Source organism: Uloborus diversus, chromosome 1 (genome assembly GCF_026930045.1).
Source record: "Uloborus diversus isolate 005 chromosome 1, Udiv.v.3.1, whole genome shotgun sequence".
Taxonomy (NCBI): Eukaryota; Metazoa; Arthropoda; class Arachnida; order Araneae; family Uloboridae; genus Uloborus; species Uloborus diversus.
In genome coordinates, this window is record NC_072731.1 from 163,549,880 (window position 1) to 163,563,994 (window position 14,115).

Below are 14,115 nucleotides of genomic sequence, written 5' to 3' on the forward strand. Positions count from 1 at the left end.
GAGAAGTAACAATTCCGGTTCTGGTCACTTCTAGTTCATTTACTCCTTTTCGTCTTGTGTTTCTGGTTCAGTTTTCTGTTGTCGAACTTCATGAACCATTTTTCGTTTACGCACTGATGATGGGGTTTGTTTTTATAACCTCAAAACAGCTATTTGCAGTTTTTGACTCTTTTTTTTTTGTACTTGTATACTACACGCTGTGGTATTTTTACTCAATAGAAGTTGAAAACAAGTTGAAAGCTTTTTGGTAAAATTAATCACTGCCTGCTAGCAAATGACCAGGAGCTAATAGTATTTCTTGGGTTTTTACATGTAAAAACCTGGTTTTCCCCATGTTCTAGTAAAAAGCAGTTTCCCTGTAAAACTCAACCTTGTGTTTTGGTCGAGGTCAGTGGTGACCAACATGTTTGGGAAGAGTGCCCTTGGCCAGAGAAAAGAAAGAAGGAAAAAAAAAATATTTATATGCTAATTGTGTTTTTTTTTTAAACTCGAATATTATATTTTTAATACATACACTATGGCACGCAAGCCACAGGTTTTCCATCCCTAGTCTAGGGGAAACATTAATTGAAAAGCAGTGTTGGATTAAAATTCAAACTGCTTTTAAACTTTTACAGAGTTTTATTGTATTTATTATTATTATTATTTTTTAAATGTATAGGTCAGTAACAGACCCCAGAGATGGTCGAAGAGTTGCTCTTAAGAAAATGCCAAATGTCTTCCAAAACTTGGTTTCCAGTAAAAGAGTATTTAGGGAAATAAAAATGCTTTGTTTTTTTCAAGCATGAAAATGTAAGTATTTTATTTCTTCTTAACATTACTGAAAGTTAATCTGTAATTGCCTGGAATGTTGATGTTTTTATCCCTCATTCAACAAGAATATATATTCAAGTAATACATATAATATATAAGCTAATATTCAGGGAAGGATTCCCACTAAAATTTCTCAGGTCATCTCCTGAAAAATTCTCTGAGTGGGATAGTAATTTTAGTTTTATGATAATAAAACTGTTTTATGATAATAAAAATAATATAACAAAGTGACAAAAATAATTAGTGAAGTCTGTATTCATTAAATTTGTCATCTTAAGAAAATTCATTGTGTATTTTCCTCTTTCTCTTGTCTTGTTTTGGTGAAATAATAAAGTCTGGTGTAAAAAAAATTACAAAAACTAACAAACTGAGATAAAAAGCAAAAGTTTTACATGTGTATAAAACTATATTCATATTCATCAAGTGCATCCTCCATGGACTTTCTTTTTTATATCTTTCTCTTGTCTAGTCTTGTGTACCAAGTTCAATGTACATATTGGTATGACTATGCTCAGAATTTCACTGAAATCATCTTAGTATTTGTTATTTCTTCCCACACGTGTAAAATTTCCCTTTGTACTCAATATTGGCAAAGGTAGTTCAGCCGACAAGCATTAATTTGCATTATTCTCTTGAAAGCAGTCTATAAAATAGCTAGCCTGAAAACATTCCTTTGATGTTCTATCGAATATTTACACATCATGAATTTTGATAATAAAAAACATTTGTCGCCCAGTAGAATCTTTTTCCAAAATCTCAATTTGTAAGATAAATCCTCTTAAAAAATGAAGGGCACTGTTTTAGCAGTTACAGATTTCATTGTTTTCAACAGATTTGGCAGTGAATCTTGATGTAAATTCACTTATAAGAGATTGGATTTCATATGTTAATAATCTGTCATATTTGTTTAACACATTCGTTTAGCTGTCCTAAGATCCTGGTTGCAAAGGACAAATGGTAAATGTCCTCTTAGAGGAAAGTCATCAGCAATCTTGTTAAATTTCTTCAGTGTTATTTCTAGAAAAAGTCTCCTGCAGTGTTGTGCTTATTTTGACCAGTGTATATATCTCACTGAAAGCATCCAGTTTTTTTGCAGTTCCTACAGTGATGTTCATAAAACCCCTGAGAAAATGGCGAATTTCATTCTGGTTCCGTGATTTCGAATTCCCCCCTAACCCTCTGAACTGATGAACCTACCATTACCGAAATTATGCTAGATCAAAGGAGTTATTTATTTTTACTTCATTACGCCAAAAAATCTAGTTCCTCTATAATCTTGCCATTATGTTTTAATATTTCTTCCTTCGAGTTCAGTGCAGAAAGAACTAAACGAAAAATGTGACTCTTAAATAAAGTGCTTTGTTGTACAAGGATAGACTTCCCTGCTACACTAGTCGATGTCTCTACATACAAATATAGAAAACCACAGCTAACTCAATTTTGAAAAAAAAAAAAAATCACTTATACCCTTTCTGAAATAATCGGTTTTTAAATTGTGAAGATATTTTGATTAATATGCTTTCATATAAAATATTGTAAAGAAAATCTATTGTAAACAATAAATTCTGTGTTTTCTTCTAGGTTCTATCTGCATTAGATATTTTGCAGCCTCATAACATAGATTTTTTCCAAGAAATGTATCCTTTTTTTTGTTTGTCTTATTATGTTTGGCATTAAGTGGCATAACTTCTCTTGAAATTGTGTGTGTGTTTCCCATTTTTACTTTCTTTTATAAGAAAAAAGTATAGGTTTTGTGAAAATTTTTGAGTTTTGAATCCTGACGTATTTCTACGTTTTAGTTGCCATTTTTGGATAATGTCTATGTGACTGCAGGTATATGACCGTTTTTTTTTTTTTTTTTTTTGTGGTTGCTCTAGAGCAAAAACTACTGCCTACATGATATCCAGGGTTCGTACGGGTCATGGAAATCCTGGAAAGTCATGGGAAAAAAAAAAAAAAAAAAATTTCAGACCTGGAAAAGTCATGGAAAATTGAAATTTTCATACAAAGTCATGGAAATTTATTTTAGGTCATGGAAAAATGTCCTGAGAAAAGTTAAAGAAACAATAGCTAAAAGAGTATTTGAAATCTTGAGTGATTTAACAGTATTGCACATAAAAATTGTGAAAACTGAACTATCCTGAAAACAAATCTGAATTTTAAAATCTCATTGCATCCACTTCTGTTGTAGCCGCTCGTCTTTTATTTTATTATTATTATTTTTTTAAATTTTTTTTGCAATGTTATTTTAGTGCTTCGACATCACTCATTTTGAATTTACCATTATTTTCAATGCTTTTTATATTCTGTAGTAACGAACTTGCACGTTCTTGATTTCGCCCACCCAAAAAAACTCAATTCCATTGCATCAGAGTTCATTTCCATCACTCATAAAATCTTTATAATTAAATTTATCAAAGTTTATCTTTATTTGTTGAAGGTTTTAGAAAATGAAGATCTCTAGTCAGATGATAGAATACTGAAATAGGGGAATTCTAATATTCTGCCCAACATTCGGCACGTAAAACTAATCCATGCAATTCAAAGCTACTTTCAATAGTCAGGAATCAAATACTATTTTCTAGAATTTCTGAACCTATTAATTTAAACTAATGTATGTATCTGAAAATGTGCAAATAAGTAAACAAGTACATTTAAATCAGAAGATTTATTCACTACCTACTGATTTTTTTTTTTTTTTTTTTTTATTATCTGGTGTAGAAACTAGAAACATGAATTAACTAAAGAATGTGGCTTTGCTTTAAAGAATCAAAATACTGTCAAGTTATGAGGATGATAAATGCACTATTGACATTAAAGGGCAACTTTTGAAGCAAATTTATTGAAACTTTAATTACTCATTCAACCTTTGTCACAGTTATTATCATCTTGCCTCTTTATTAAAAAAAAATGCTTTTAAGCATCATTATATTCTATTCACTGCATTTTTATTTTATTTAAATTTGTATGAAGACGAATAAGAATAGTTTACATGCAATATATCAGACAGTCTGGTTATCACATCCAAAAATATTGCATGTAGCACCAACTTGGGTGGTTTTTTAGGTGTATGCTGATATTTTTTCAATCACAAGTAAGTGATTCGATGAGGTAGTGGCATTCAAGTAGAAGTTCTGCTAGTGCGCATTTCCAAAAATTTGCAAGTTTGATATTAAATAGTACTATTGTCTTCATGTAACAAGGTCATGAAAATTTTTATGAAGTCATGAAAAAGTCTTGGAAAAGTCATGGAATTTTTTCATCCAGATCGAGTATGAACTCTGCATATCGAACAAAATTTCGTTCACATACATATCCCATGTGAATTGGTGCTCATTAATTTTTGGCACTGATTCTTCATTGGGGGTAGAGCAATTGAACGTTTTCTCCATTATGCATGCCATTGTTTTTGGTAATGTTTAACTAGTTTAGCGAAAAGGTTTTAAAACTTGCCAAGTGTTTCACATTATATTAATTTTCTTTCAAAATTTTACTTTTGATGATGTTTTTAATTACCTCAAAACGTGTAAGCATATGAATATCATTTACATTTTCTATAAGTATTGCTTATTTGTTTTTGAGCATGCCAAAGTTTAAATTATCAAATGTTTTCATTATCAGGGCGATTCTCAAAAAAATTTCCCATGCGTAACGCTAAGTTTTTTATTTTATTCAAGTAACTATAGCTTGAATATGGGATTAACTTTATGCTTTGATAGTATATTAACACATGTGTTATTCCCAAGCAGCATTGTTTTTTGAAGGCTTTGGTTAGCTGGAAAAAATAAACTTAGCATTATGCATGGGACATTTTTTCAAGAACCGCCCATCAGAATTTTAAATTGATTTTCATTTGTACTCTTACAGGGGTCTGGCCAGAGGATATTTGGGTCCGTTAACGGACCTTTCACAAAATCCCGATCAAACAAAACGGACCTTTCACAAAATCCCGATCAAACAAAACGGACCCTTCACAAAATTCTGATAAACAAGATCGGATCTGTCACAAATTGTTTATTGAAAGAGCAAATCTGAAAGCAAAATATCGCATATTTCTGTGTATAAACCGATAATTTTTGGAACCTTTTTTTAAGTCAAATTAGAGGGATCAGCTTATACAAAATCGGCTAATTTTGAAAAAAAAAATAAAAAAATCGGCACTCTTGGGATGCTCCTGCAAGTGATAAATAATTGCTACTGCCAAATAAATATAATGGTTGTTTGTTTTATCACAGCTAATTAGCAGCAATGTTGTTGTAAACTTTTCTGAAAAGGCATTGGTAAGCACTTTTCTCCGCTCATGATTTAATAAACAATAATAATATATATCTGCGAAATGAACTTAGAACTGCAAAGGGATAGTAAGGGTGAGGAAAAAATATGATCGCTTCAGATAGGGTTACCAACTTCAAAATTATCACCACTTAGTGTCTGGCGTTGAACCTTTATAATGACTTGATTAGAAAATATTCTCATCATTTTGCCAGCTTGTCAATATTTTCGTTTTTATGGTGTGGGTAAGATGTTTAATTGTTATTTTGGGAGAAAATTATATGGGTTTTGATTTTTCGATGCTAACAAGGATGATTAACTTTAAATAAACTCTTTTAATTACCGTTTTTTTTTCTTTAGATGTCTACATTTTGAAAAATGCAATCTTTTAACATGCGATATGAGAATCATATTTTGTTCTTTTTCCAAGCTAACTTCGCTTTATTAGGATTCAAATAAATGAGAAGTCTCTTAATTTCTGTTAGAACTCTCATTTCAAGTTTTTAAAGCAAAATTCCATTTTCTGTTATGAGTCAAAAATTAAAATGCTGAATAGATGGTTTATTTTATTTTATTTTTTGGGTCAACTGTGTCCACAGATATTAATGATATGTTTATCATAGGACTCTAAAATGCAATTTTAAAATAATTTTATCAAAAATATTTCTTTTACAAACCCTTTTTATACTTTTGATGCCTTCACTTTGAGAATTGCGATCTCTTTGCATCCGCTATGGGAATTCGATTTTTCGAATTTTTGATGATTATTATGCTTTGTTACGAGGTAAACAATTGAAATATCTTTTTATTTTTGTTAAAATCACGGAATTTATAAGTTTTAAACGAAATTCTGTGCTTTTTAAGAGTGTCTTGGGTCAAAAAGTTGAATGCTGAACCCTATTCTGAATTTTATTTTATTTATTTATATTTTTGTTACAATTATTTTAAGTACTGTACAGAAATATATCTAGTATAATTTAACATAATGTAGAATGGTAGATAAATATTGAAACTTGAAAGAGCGATGCCCCCCCCCCCCCCCCGCGCCAAATATCAGAAAAAAATCCAGAATGATTTTCTCGACTTAGAAGAGGAAAACACTCAACTTTAAGTTTAATTGATGCATTTTGTGAAATCTCTAAAATCTAAAATTTCGTTTTAACAAATTTTTTTTTTGCAAAATTTTTTGATTTTTAACAAAATTAATTCATTTTTCACAAAATTATTTGATTTTTCACAAAATTATTTGATTTTTCACAAAAAACGGACCCTGTGAAAAATCCTGGACAGACCCCTGTCTTACTTTAACAGTTAAATAATCTGATTTTATTCTGAACTTCCAACCATTGTTTGACACTACCCATTGTTCCTGTCTATTTTCATGCTGTAACTTTTCACAGAATAAAGCAACCTGTGTACGTATGCAAAGGAAAAACGATCCTTGCACAAGAACTGAGTGGTACCAAAAATTGATACAGCAATGAATGAAGATCATCAATTTTCCAATTATCGAAACCTTCTCACTTTTGCGAGTAGCAGAATTTTGTATTTAGCGATTACATCTGCACCTCAACGCCAATTTAGCCCAATTATAAAAATTACAATTTTCCATTTATTAGTGCGTTGTATGTAGAATCCTATTCTGTATCGAGTCATATGCGTGTAATTAAAAAAAAATCCTTTGTAATAATTTACCAGTGTTAAAAGAGCGCCAGTTCAATTCTTTGTATGCATCAATGAGATGTTTTGTAATGGCCACATAATACTAGTTTTGAAAGTTATAGCAATCCTTAACTTGCATTAGTTATGTTATCACTGAATTAATGCAAACAGATCTTCATAAAATTATTGTCTCCCCCCAACCTTTGACAGCTGACCATGTTAAAGTGTTTCTGTACCAAATTTTAAGAGGTAATTTCTTTTTTCTCTTGTTGCAAAATATAAAACTAAAATAATAACATTAGATTCTAGTTTCTGTAATCTTAATTTTTTCTCTCTATTAATTGAATTTAACCTCTTAATCATTTCTAAATATGATGATCGTTATATTAACAATTTTTGCTTTGTACTTTAATAAATTATGTTTTTTTTTTACTTAGTTGAAATAGTAATTTATTTACCGAATAAAAAGGTATGTGTACGAATTTTTATAAACATACTCGATCATTTAAAACACTTGTAAACGCCATCTTAAACTCCTTTAAATCATTACTTAGCTATACAATACCGTTTTTTTACATAAAAAACTGCATTTTAAGTATGTTTAAAAAAAGTTGTTTTATTCAGCATAAAATACTGTTGCAATACACAAATCAATGATGAATGGGAGAGAGAGCCATGAAATTATGTAGCACGGTATATACAGTATGTACTAATAATAAATGCATTGTAATAAGTTCTCTACCGTAATAGTCAGTAATATTATTTTTAACTTTAAAAATGAAGATGATAATGATTTATGCAACTTGACATATTTCTAGATACAGTTGCTTCAATATTTCTTTTATAACGTTTCCATCTATGGTAGCACGCTTCTTCCTGGTCTCTTTAGTTCACAATACAAGAGTAGTTTCCATTTTCATTATGTTTGCATTTTGCTTAGACTCTGCAAACTTTTACGAAATTTCTTTTGTTGACTTTTAATTGCATATATAGAAGATTCACTCATACTTAATTGTTGAGCTACCTTGGACGCATTTTTTTTAGTTTTAAGCACATCAAGAGTAGAGGTGCGACATCGATAGAAAAACATCGATGTTTCAAAACATTGATGTTTGAAATTAAAACATCGATGGTATTGATACATCGACCAAAAAACATCGATGTTTGAAAACATCGACCTTTTTATCAATATATAGCATACATTTTTGAATATACTACATTACAAACTTACATGTATGATAATCTCCAACAAATGCTTCTTAATGGATCAGTGAATTCTTTTTGGCATAGCATCAATTCGTTAAATTATAGCTATTTTTTCAGAAATTTCTTAGTAAGTCTGTGTATATTCTCTAACCAATTACATACAACACCAAATTTTGAATGACAACAGAAAAAAAAATAAACAAGATCTGAGGAAATCTTCCTGTAGCCGTTTATGCTTATAATAGGTACATTGAAAAAAAAAAAACCTATGTTTATTTTGAATGTATTCATTTATTCCTCCGTTGATGTTATTTTCCTAGCAATGAGGATTCATTATGTGTCTGAGCCAAATCTTGAAGAAACAATTTGAGGAGCATCTGCAGTGATTTTAAAAATTATTTCAAAATTTTAAAGAACAACTCTGTATTTTGCATAAAATTCAATTAAAAATACAAGAACCACTTGTCTAAAATTGTTTTTGAACTGTTATAATCATTTTAAGCACTAGCAAAAAAATAAGAAACAGCTTTGAACACTGCCATGTTTAAAAACGCTCGGCCGGGAAATGCGGAGCAAAAAAACTTTTTGCGGAGTTGGCAACCCTTGAGGTCTAGATCGTAGCTTAAGTACGACACGTCCACCATCTTAGTGCTAAACGATGTTTTTTTCTATGTCTGCTATGGGGAAGTAACATGTTTTGGTTCTTAATTGTGGTGCTTCTTCACTGTGAATAATTATAGATACACATAAGAAACCACAATCAAGAAGCAAAATACGTTACTTCACCATAGCAGGTTTAAAAGAAAGCATCGTTTAGCCCCAAGATGGCGGTTGTGTCGCTACTTAAGTAACGATTCAGGGCTTTAAGCAACCCCAATGAGCTTATTTTGCATGGTAGCTAACAAATCTCAGCTCCTGCACTTTTCCTGTTTAGGTGATGTCGATGTTTCTGAGAGTTCATGTTTTTAAGTCAATTTATAGATACCATCATTTCTCCTTTTTTTTTTCATTTTGAAGGTCGATGTTTTGAAACATTGATGTTTTTCAATTGATGTTGCTTCTCTGTGAGAAATTTTATTATAATTTTCAGTTAAAATACAAAAGCATCAACATCCAACCCAAAACATCAATATTCCAAAACATCGACATTGATGTTGCACCCCTAATCAAGAGTCTATAGAACTTTTCCTTAACTGTCAAAAAAACTTTCTCTTTTTTTCCTCCCCATCTTCACAAACTTTAGATGAAACAGCTAGCTTAGGTGCCATTTCCCAGGGCTCCCAAATGGTCCGCTTTTCCCGCCAAAGTCCGTTTTTTAGGGTAAAGTCCGCTTTAGACTGCTTTTTAACATTTTGGTCCGTTTAGTCCGCTTTTGTATTGTTTTTACTAGAAAATCAGATTTTAAAAATTTTCATTACATTAAAAGATACTGTGTGCTGACTTATATTAAGCCTGAATACGCTGCCGCGGCGCCGCTTTTCTATTGAACTTGACTTTCTGGTATTATTTCGCTCACAGCCATCTTTTGCTTCAGATTGACGTCATTACTCCTCCTCCCACCGCTGTAACATGGAAATCTAGCAAATGGAGAAGTTTGGGGGAAGAGTTATGACGTGAAATCAAAGCATTTTGCTACGGATATGTTTCACGGGTTCGTACGCACTTGAAAAAAATCAAGAATGTTTCATCAGTGCAGTTTTCTGAACTTGTGTTCGATATGTAGCATCGCGAAAAATTACTTCCTGTGTTTGCGAGTTCAATCTTTTTGCATCTTGTTAATATTTTGATGTTTTTGACAATCAGAAGTTACTTTAACATTCATTAACTTATATTAGCTTATTTTATGTTAAATTACAATAGATAATAAACTTTTTTTTCGGAACCATGATAACATCAAACTTTCTTGGACTTCGCCGAAAATTGCTTGCTGGGTTTTGAGATTTCAATCTCTTTGCATCTTGTAAATATTTTGATATTTTTGGCAATCAGAAGTTATTTTGACACACTCCACCATAGATTAGCTTATTTTTTGTTTAATTTTAATAGATAAGATACTACTTTTTTTTCGAAACCATGGCAACATTGAACTTACTCGCACTTCGCGATCTTTTTGCATCTTGTTAATGTTATGATATTTTTGGCAATCGGAAGTTATTTTGACATAACACCTCCTTAGATTAGCTTATTTTTTGGTTAATTTTAATAGACAATTAATTTTTATATTTTTGGTGCCGTAGCAACATTGAACTTTCTCGCACTTCGCGAAAGTGCTTGTCGTGTTTGAGATTTCAATCTTTTTGCATCTTGTAAATAATTTGATATTTTTGTCAATCAGAAGTTATTTTGACACACTCCACCATAGATTAGCTTATTTTTTGTTTAATTTTAATAGATAAGAGACTACTTTTTTTTTCAAAACCATGGCAACATTGAACTTACTCGCACTTGGCGGAAAATTGCTTGTCGTGTTTGAGATTTCAATCTTTTTGCATCTTGTTAATATTTTGATATTTTTGGCAATCGGGAGTTATTTTGGCATACGCCACCTTATTTTTTGTTTAATTTTAATAGGTAATAAACCACTTTTTTTTCGAAACCATGGCAACATTGAACTTACTCGCACTTCGCGATCTTTTTGCTCTTGTTAATGTTATGATATTTTTGGCAATCGGAAGTTATTTTGACATACGCCATCATAGAATAGCTTATTTTTTGTTTAATTTTAATACATAATAAACTTTCTTATTTTTGGAACCATTGCACTTACTCGAACTTCGCGAGGAATTGCTTCTTGTCTTTGAGATTTCAATCGTTTTGCATCTTGTACATATTTTGATATTTTGCGCAATCGAATGTTATTATCACATATGCTATCCTAGACTAGCATATTTTATGTTCAATTTCAGTCATGTTTAGTTTTAGAGAATATTCTTTTTTTTTTTTTTTTTTGGAAATTATGCCAACAGTGAACATACTTCGCGAAAATTTGATTCTCTTGTGCAAGATTTCAATCCTTTTGCATCTTTTAATTATTTTAATATTTTTTAAAATTGGAACCTGTTTTGACATGTGCTACCTCAAATTTTTTTATTTAATTTTATTTTTAAAAACTAAAAAACTTTGTATCCTTATTTTTTTAAGTACTCATAATGAGTATTTTCAATTTGAAAATATATCTCCATGAATCTAAACTTACACATTTATTCATTACATTAAGTTATCCAGTAAAAGCAGGCTCAAATTTACATTCAGTGTATTTATCACTTAAGCAGCATTTGTATATTTTTGGGTATGGTGACTTTAATAAAAAAAATTTCTTTCTCACTTATTTTTATATGTACTTGAAGACAGTTACAATATTTTTTTGTTGCCCGAAAAAATAATACATACATATGAAGAAATGGTTTGGATACTTAGCATACTAATAAATGATTTGCAAACCTCTAATATTTTTGAGCTTAGTCAGTTAGTAGCGTAGCCAGAAATTACCTTCTGCTTTGGTGTTTAGTCATAATCTCTCATATGTATATAAACTTACCATATTTTGGTTGGAAATATGTGTAAAAACCAAGGGCTGTGGAGGGGGAGGGGGACCTCCTGGCCTCCAAACTATATCTTCTTGTCTTGTGGTACCTTATATCAAAATGAATTCTCTTTAAACTGGTTATGTGAAAAATTTTGTAAACTACTATGTACTAAGGTGTTTACTGTAATAACTGTATCTAAAAGGTCTTTATTAGGTATGCACTGATTGATCGGTCACTTGGGTATTTATTTTTAACTAGCCAGTTTTTACCTGTTAAGTAGTAGAAAATTTATTTTACAATTAAAGTTATTCTGTAAGATGGTCAGTCACATGCTTGCTTGTCACTCCCACCCCCCCATCCAAATGTTTGTGTGAATAATATATTTCAATGGATAAGAAGTTCAGATGTACAGAAGGTGATAAGGATTTATCATTAAAAATCATTATTTGGTTAATTAACGAATTATCTTCACATATTTATTGCCAGGCAGCTAATTTGCCGTTTGGTGCTACCCTGGGTTTAACTATGAATGGTCCTCCCAAGGTCCTCTTTTTAATCCTAACTGGTCCTCTTTGGTCCCCTTTTTGATTCAAAGTGGTCCTCTTTTACCCTTTTCTATGGCTAAAATGTGTTGGGAGCCCTGCATTTCCAAAACATCGACATCAATATCGCACCCCTAATCAAGAGTCTATAGAGCTTTTCCTTAACTGTCAAAAAAACTTTCTCTTTTTTTTCCTCCCCATCTTCACAAACTTTAGATGAAACAGCTCGCTTAGGTGCCATTATATTTCATCAACTTTCACTTAAAGGATGAAAAAAATAAATAAACGAAAAATGCATAAGTAGTAATTTGTATACACTTGGAAAGCAATATTTTCAGACTAGTATGGTGTAAGAACTTGTAGTACGGTGTAGATAAGGATGAGAGTCAATTCACCAAACCAATATTTTAGTAGCCAATAATAAAACTGATACTTACGCACTGCGATTCTTGTCCGTCTTTTCGTGTCCTCGGTGAGCAATTTGCGTTAACTCTAAAATTCGTTACTCGTGAAAACTTCGCGTTATAGCCATTTCACGTAAGTCAAATCGCCTTGTAGTGCGAGTCAACTCTATTCTAAATCATGCTGTACAGCAACGCCTACTAGGGCTACAAGCACTATTTCTTGCCCCAAAGCAGAGGAGAGGTTCATCTACCATTTGTACTGGTTATCTCCAAATTTTTAATTTTCTCACTTAGATCCCTTTGTTCTCACTGCCTCATATGAGGCAATGGTCGGTGAACTTTTCCTCTGTCTTGTGGTAAGAGATAGGTGCTGTTATACAGCATGAGTTAGAAAATGTTTTCAATGATAGTCTACCTAGGATCTTATCTTTAAACGCATTTTACTCAAGACTTGAAGATGTCCACTTACATCCCTTTGCTTCTCACTGGGTAATTCCATATGAAATCAACCAATGGTCAAAACGTCATGTCTTTAGATTTTGCTCATTTTTTGTTCCAATGGAGTATTACCACAACAGAGAAAATATACAAAGTTTTGACGAAGTTGAAAATTTTTCCTGACACGTTTTCTTTAAACGGCCGTAATTAAAAAACTATTTGACTCAAAGAGTTGGTATTGTTTTGTTCTGTATTTAATAAGGTTTTATAAAATATATGACATGACCTAGTTCTACCTTTTTCTTTTTTTTAATGTTTTTTTGAAGAAAAAAATTTTTTAATTTAAACTCAAAATCGAAATTTTAAATTTTTTTGAAAAAAATTTACATTATTAAGTCTTACTTTAGCAACATTTATGCAAAATTTCATGATGGCATTATTGTGGTTTCATAAGAAAAAAAAAATTTCCTCTTTCAACATCTTTATTCATTTAACAATTCATACTGCTTGATCAGCTGGATCATCCAAAGGGGGTGGAGGGATGGCAAAGACTGTGCAATTAAAATTTTTAAGGGGATGTTTAAGGGGCATTTTTTTCTGTAAAGAAGTTTCATCCCTGTGGGGGGGGGGATGGCTGTACAGTATTTGAGGAGGGTTTATTGGCACTCTTGTCTTGATTCCTTTATATATATATATATATATATATATATATATATATATATATATATATATATATATATATATATATATATATATAGATGTTTATTTATACAGAAATATATATATACAGGTTTTTTTAAATAGCCAAGAATTAAAATTTATTAACTGAAAATATATTAGTCTACTTATCGATGGCAAATGGTCCATAATCGAAAGTGTTGAAATAATTCAGTAAAGCAAAAGTCTCCAATCAAAATTTTTTCAATCCTATGTTCATGGGTTGATGCAGTAGAAGGGTTTGACCATCATGAGTCATGCTTCAGCACCTACATCCGTGCTACTCATCCCCTAAGTAGCCACTCCCACGCATCAACTGCCTGCTGTAACGAACCCTTAGGCTTTCTCCTGGTGTAATATGAAACCCGTCTGCTTTCTCCCACTACAGAGGCATTGAAATCTTCAGTACTTTGTATGTTCTTGGACAGGGCACATTCTAAATTTTACTGCTTGCTTTCTTTGAGAAATTTTTCCCCAAGTTTTATTGTTATTTTAATGTTAAATTTATGCATATTTTTGTTGCTAAGAGCCAAC

The 14,115-nt window shown here is 31.2% G+C and overlaps 1 protein-coding gene across 1 annotated transcript in view; it reads left to right on the forward strand.

Annotated features, from left to right (window-relative positions):
- The window catches only part of LOC129222668 (serine/threonine-protein kinase NLK-like), a 49,605-nt gene that overhangs the window by 7,303 nt on the left and 28,187 nt on the right, over nt 1-14,115 (forward strand). Inside the window, 4 exon segments of the mRNA XM_054857203.1 lie at nt 662-773; nt 775-792; nt 2,395-2,450; nt 6,890-6,996. Of these exon segments, the coding sequence (XP_054713178.1) occupies nt 662-773; nt 775-792; nt 2,395-2,450; nt 6,890-6,996 (293 nt within the window).